Source organism: Astyanax mexicanus, chromosome 3 (assembly GCF_023375975.1).
Source record: "Astyanax mexicanus isolate ESR-SI-001 chromosome 3, AstMex3_surface, whole genome shotgun sequence".
Lineage (NCBI taxonomy): Eukaryota > Metazoa > Chordata > Actinopteri > Characiformes > Acestrorhamphidae > Astyanax > Astyanax mexicanus.
The window spans coordinates 13,863,238-13,870,032 of NC_064410.1; the positions used below are offsets into that span (position 1 = coordinate 13,863,238).

Sequence of the window (6,795 nt, forward strand, 5' to 3'; positions counted from 1 at the left end):
TATCTTTTATATTTGACATTTTTGTGTAATATTGTATTTTGATTACCATTGAGTTTTATATTTTTATAATACAATCACTTTCTAAAACTGTGTCTGTGTCCACTCTATGTGTATATGGTTGGTACGGTAGTAAAGTTAGATCGGGTAAGGTTAAGCTAACTATAAACAATTGGAGCTTAACAGGTGAGAACCACACCCACGAACTCAGAATACGCTCTGTGCACGCCGGGGTGTGACGTAAATTCCGCTAAAAGGTCAGGATGGTTGTAAACATCCGGTAGCTACTGAACGCGTACGCTGAATCACTTCTCCGATCTATTTATTTATTACTTTTGCACCTTTTCTACCCACCTCGTGTCCTTCTACCCACTCCTCCTCCTGTCGATTACATATCCTAAACATGACATGTAAACGCACAAAATTATCTTTTCAACAACGTACGGACAGCAGGTCTAACCACCACTGCTGTGTGCCGTTCTGCACAGCATCATCTAGGTCCAACTCTCACCTGAGCTTCCACACCTTTCCAAAGGACTCCGAATTGCAGAAACAGTGGGTTGTTAAGATCAGGAGAGATCATTTTATCATAACAAGTACTTCTCGAGTGTGCTCGCGACACTTTGTCACTGCTGATTTAATCGAGCCCCCCACTCCTGCTGGACGACGACGCCTAACACCCGGAGCTGTTCCTGTGCTTTTCCATTGGAATAACTACAATATCCCAACCGCAAGACCTGGAGTATGGGAAAGAACAGAGCGTCCACCCAACACCGAACCAACAGAGATGCCGACTGACCCTGATGACCCATGGCCGTGTCATGAACATGACTACTGTGCCAGTACTGAGCCTGCTGCCCTTGATATCTCCCTTAACGAAAACGAAGAGCTACGCGAGGAGATATCAAGGCTCAGAAAACAAGTCGAGGAGTTAACCATCAGCAGCAGGTTTGGTTTGGAGCGGTTTGCTGCCTCTGATGAAGACATACGATTCTTTACCAGGTAAATAAAAATTATCCACAGTGTCTGAGTTAGAACTATAGAGCAGTAGGTCTAAAACATAAAAAAAATATATTATTAACACATTATTATCTGGGTAGAGAAATTTGTGTGTGGCCCAGGTACTTACCGTAGTTCTTAAATGTCTCAGATTTGAATAATGATGACAATTAAGATTAAAGGACTACATATTTACAGTGTAATGCTGAATATTGCTGGAAATTATGAAAGGCTTGTTTTCGTTATTAGAGATGATCTGAGTAATGACTGGCTAGAGCCAATAATTTCAAATAGGCAAGCTAGAAAAAGATGAGGCAGGTTATGTCATCTGTAACAATGCAAGTGATGTTCAGTACAGCTCAGTGACAGTAATCAAGTAGTGCAATACATTAGATAAGAGGCATTTGACAGTGAAAAGAGACAGTATATAAGTATTGGATGTGCCTTTTTTGGTGTCTGAAATAAAGATGTGAAAGAATTAGCCTGATCAATATAACTCACATGTTCCACAGATTTGCAACTCACGCCCACCTGATGGGACTTTGGAAGCAAATAGAGCCAGCCACCCTCAACATTGTACGGGTTACAAGAGCTCAGACTGCAGTGAAGACTGATCAAGTCCCTCACTCTGCAAGTGCAACGGTAAATGTTTTCCTAGCATGTTATGTATTCATTTTAACATTAATCTTTATATCAAAATAAGTTTTGACTGCCATAATATATTTCTTGCAATAGGGTAATACATTTTCTTTCCCCCAGGTTCTTCAACCAATTGATGAGTTCTTCCTGTTCATGAACTACCTGTCATTGGGACTCATGCAAAAGGATTTGGCCCATAGATTTAGAATACACCGGTCAACTGTTAGTCGCATTGTTAACACCTGGGCCAACTTTCTTTATACTGTATTAGGAGCTGTAGATATTTGGCTAGATGGGGACACTGTGAAAGCTCACCTTCCAGAGGTGTTTCAGGAATACGCTGACACTCAAGTAATTTTAGATTGCACAGAACTGAGATGTCAGACCCCAAATTCCCTTCTCCTCCAGAGCGAGGTGTTTTCCACTTATAAATCACACTGTACATTTAAAGGGTTGATTGGAATAGCCCCTCATGGTGCAGTGACCTTTGTATCTTCTCTTTATCAAGGTGCCATCAGTGATAAGGAGATCTTAAAGCAGTCTGGCATTGTGCCCCTCCTTGACTCATCTATGGCCATTATGGTAGACAAGGGTTTCCTTGTTGAAGACTGCGTACCATGCAGAGTGCACATACCCACTTTTTTGGCAAAGAGAGCTCAACTGTCTAGGTCTGAGATCAGACAGACCCAGTCCATTGCAAGACTGAGAGTCCATGTTGAGCGTGTGATCCGCAGGGTCAAAGAACATAAAATATTCAGCACAGTGATCCCCCTTTCAATCACAGGCAGCATAAACCAACTTTTTGCTGTTGCCTGCCTTTTGGTGAATTATCAAAATGGTCCCTTGGTGAAAGCTTGGGCAAGCAATTGCTAATCTCAATACAGATCATACATATGATAATGTAATGTGAATGTACAGGGCCATCTCAAAAAATTAGAATATCTTTGAAAAGTTACTTTATTTCAGCAATTCAGTTAAAATGTTGAACTCATATTATATAGATGTATTACACACAGAGTGATCTATTTTAAGTGTTTATTTTTTTATTGGTGATTATGGCTTAAAGCCAATGAAACCCAAAAATCAGTGTCTCAGAAAATTAGAATATTACATAAGACCAATTGATACTTTTGGCAGTGTGGGCAGTTTGCTAAGTCCTCCTGGAAAATGAAATCCGTGTCTCCATAAAAGCTGTCAGCAGAGGGAAGCATCAAGTGCTGTAAGATTTTGTGGGAAAACACTGCACTGACTTTAGACGTAATAATAAAACACAGTGGATCAACACCAGCAGGTGACATGCATCTCCAAACCATCACTGATTGTAGAAACTTCACACTAGACCTCAAGCAGCTTGGGCTGTGTGTCTCTCCACTCTTCCTCCAGACTCTGATCTCTTAATTTACAAATGAAATGTAAAATTTACTGATGATCAGTGATGGCCCTGTAATGTGAATAGTTCTGTGTAGTTACCTGTATTTTCTCAAACCAAAAAATGAACCCTTCAGGTCATGTAAAATACTGTAAATAATGCTTTAATTTTATATGTTAAAAACACAACATTTTTACTTTTACTGTATATGCAAAAATGAAATGACAGTTTAACAATTGACAATAAAATGCAATTTTTTTTTTTCATTGTTTGAGTATATGTCTTGGTTATGTTTTTTTAATTACTTGGACATGGAGAGGTATTTTGGCAAGTAAATGTTAAAGAAAAACATGTCACACCTTTTTTTCGCCTCCTCTAATACAGTGCCATCTCTGTATATGCGTTGCACAAAGATGTCATCATGGGCACAGATAACAAAATCGCACCATTGCATTCCGGTGATCAATAACTGACCCTGGACTTGCCAATAATAACAATGGCTCTCCTTCAGTTTGTATTTACCTTGTGCCATTTTGAGGACATTGCAGTCCACATAACTTTGTGCATTTGGGCATTTAATTTCAACAAGCCCAAATGATGGACGCTCAAGGGGGTCATATACAAGCCCATCCGGCGATGCACCCAGCCAAGGTGCATCTGGGTGAATAACCAACCCACACTTGGTTAAGTTCAGGTTTTTCAGAACTGCATAATCCTTTAAGGCCCCGGTTTCCATTTCCAGGCCTCTCTTCATGTTTGCCGTTTGTCGTGTCCCTCGGATCATCCTTTCTGCCAGGCCTTCTGCAGTCCTTGGACCTCTAACATGGCTCACCTCTCTGAAATGTGAGGCTGTCACCCTTTCTCTCCTAAGTGAATGCCACTCAGGTGTAGCGCTTTGGCATCTTGTTGCCTCCTCAATGAGGTGTGACTGTGATAAGGTCACAGAAAGTGAGCTCAGATGTAGCTGTTCTTGGTGAGTTGGCACAAATGAATATTCACTTTGGTTTAGATGGTAACCATCTAGTGGCACACTGGGGAATGGGGGTGCATCCTCATGTAGTACAACACTATCAGGTGGAGGTAGGGTTTGTTGATAGGACAGTACACTTCCAGCTTGTACCTTCCCAAAGACAGAGTCCACAAGTGGCTTGTCAGCTGAGATGTTCATTGTGCAGATGAGGGGAAGAGATTCTGCTTTCATTCCAGCGTAGGCAGGTCTAGGATTGAGGGTTGCTGGGTGTGGGAGCTCACCACTATAGCCCTTGTAAAGTGTAGATCTGAAATAAGAGAACAGTCAATATTTATTTTTACACATTGTAATCTGTTTACCAGCACTGTCATTACAATATATACACAGACAAAATTGGTGCTATCCCTCAGTTAATTAATAACAAATCCACAAAGGTTAAATAAATAAGGAATGAATCTGACAAAAGTAATAATAAATAAATTTTATGCAAATGAACAAATGAAAATCTGACACTGATTTTAAACTGTGGTTTAAAATAATTATTTTAAAAAGTACTCATAACTCATAAGGATGCTAGCCCTGAAAATAATGTGACCAAGGAGACATGTTAAATCAAGGTGTGTCCACTAATTAGCATCACAGGTTATCATCTTAAGTACAAAGGGGTAAAATTAAGCAGACTTTGAAAAGAACAGGGTTAGCAACAGCAATGTCGGAAAAACATTATCAGATGACCAAAAGCATTTATTTTTACAATAAACTGTAGCCTGCTTATTATCTTTGGTGCTACATACCTAACCCCACTGGCTGTAGTAGCACCTGGTTTGGGCTTCAGGACAACCATCGCATCCACGGGACCAGGCTTCACACCCTATTTATTTTAAAGATGGTGTTAGAAAAGTGACTGTAAAAAGGGATACGAACATTAGCTAATGAAATTAGACATACCATTGTTCGTGGTTTATGCCACTTCTGTTCTGTCTGTGTGCATGAAAGGACAGGAGGGACGACAGTCATGCCACATTCAGAATAATGAGCCGTCTGGAAAAGCAATGCAACCAAGTGGTTGCAGATTCCACAACCAGCCACACAAGAACAGTTGCTGTTTATTAGTACAACTGGCTTTGAATCACGTAAGGTCATCTGAAATACACAAAGGAAAAATTTTATTACACTGAAAAACAAGACTGTCTCCAGCAATAACAACATGAGCAATATCTGTCCTGTCACATTGTTAGTGGTGTAAAATACTTGTCTACCCTCTACCATAACATTTGTGCTGTTCTGCATCACTACACAACACTACACTAGCTATTGTGTCTTTCACTTGTTTAGGATGCATGCACTACTAAGCTGAAATCCAAAAGTTCATGTTTCTGAAAACTGTGAACTAAAATATTTTACATTTGAAGTTCATTTTCACTCCAGGAGAAATGCTTACACACAGGGATTAAACAGGCCTACAAATATTTTTTTCCTTTGTCCACCAACAACATTAACAGTGCAGGTTTTGCTTCTGCTTCTTGAAGAGTGTTATCAAACTGTTAGTAAGTATAAGAGTTGAAGCCATATGTTAATAAAGAAGTAACGTTAGTGAGTTAGAACATGCAGTTTGAAGAATAGCTGAGGTGAACTATTTTCTGCTTTTGAGCCATAGAGATAGATTACAGTAGCTCAAACTGTAAAACAATGTCTCATGAATTTACTACAGACCAAATAGCCTGTGAAACTTTCCCACTCAGCTATTCAGTTGCATTTGGCTACCAGCATCTTTGCTTGTTTATCAAAGCTTACGTAGTAAAAGAGTAAAAATAGTAAAAAGGGTGAAGAAAGAGTAAAAAGGGTGAAACTTGTGCTGAACTAACTTTTGAACATGTTCAACAGAACTTTGAACGTGACACTGAACAGAACTCTGAACGCATCATTTTAACCAGTCCTACTCTCAGCTTGTGTGGCGTTTCTGTAGCAGTGGGCCCTCACTGTTATCTCGTTAGCCATATTTTTGCCTGACACTTACATCAGAAATACAAACACGTTAAAGATAAGCATTCTAGTAACACAGTTAAACTGAACCAGGACGGTTTGGTTCGTGACCAAAAACAACAGTCCCATCGCTAGACCGCTACCTGATGCTAACTAACAGCTAGCTAGTTAGCTAGCTAGAATAAGCGTTAGCGTCGGCGACTTACCTTCAAAATTGCACAGGTAGGACGAAACGTAGAACTTGAAACCCTTTTCAAGCTTACTCTGCGGCGTTGTACTTGATCCTCTGACGATACGACGCACATCGTTAATGGTAAATTTCGGCAACTCCAAGAGGCACCTCGTAAACTTCATTGACTCAGCCATAACACCGGCACTTCCGCATTGCGACCGGAAACATCCTACCATCCTCACATCAAACGAGGAAGTGATGCATGCACCGAGGCTATAAAAAACACCACCCCCTCTGTGGTAAAAGAGGGCTACATATGTTACCTTCTGGCTCTCTGTCTTAAATTAGGCTGTTTTATTCAGATCTGCCGGAGTCATTAACCACACTCTGATAATGTTTTATATTCTCTGTTTTACATAAATCCAGTCAAAACTAATTCCATCTCTCTGCCTTCCTCCGAGTTACTGACTGCCCACCTGTCTGACCCGATACCGATGTTGGACCCTCAGGCTCTCGTGTCTCCTTACTCTACACTACTGATTACATCCAAGCTTACATGAACTCTAACTGCTTCCATTAGTGGTGCAGCTATACTCCTGAATATATAAAACCTATGTGGATGTATAAAGACTTTTTAAAATGAATTTAAAATTGTGGTAGGATAGT

The 6,795-nt window shown here is 40.2% G+C and overlaps 2 protein-coding genes across 2 annotated transcripts; one reads left to right on the forward strand and one right to left on the reverse strand.

Moving 5' to 3' along the window:
- The first annotated feature begins 214 nt into the window (after positions 1–214).
- On the forward strand, positions 215–3,126 carry LOC125799354 (uncharacterized). The gene is made up of 3 exons (XM_049475898.1): positions 215–999; positions 1,509–1,638; positions 1,756–3,126. Exons 1-3 carry the CDS (start codon positions 401–403, stop codon positions 2,506–2,508), a joined length of 1,482 nt encoding a protein of 493 aa, XP_049331855.1. The 5' UTR covers positions 215–400; the 3' UTR covers positions 2,509–3,126.
- Positions 3,127–3,220: 94 nt separating this feature from the next.
- Positions 3,221–6,405, reverse strand: LOC125799355 (uncharacterized). Its single transcript, XM_049475899.1, has 4 exons — positions 6,164–6,405; positions 4,923–5,117; positions 4,769–4,845; positions 3,221–4,281 (listed from the first exon to the last, which is right to left on the reverse strand). Exons 1-4 carry the CDS (start codon positions 6,260–6,262, stop codon positions 3,306–3,308), a joined length of 1,347 nt encoding a protein of 448 aa, XP_049331856.1. The 5' UTR covers positions 6,263–6,405; the 3' UTR covers positions 3,221–3,305.
- Between the last annotated feature and the right edge of the window lie 390 nt (positions 6,406–6,795).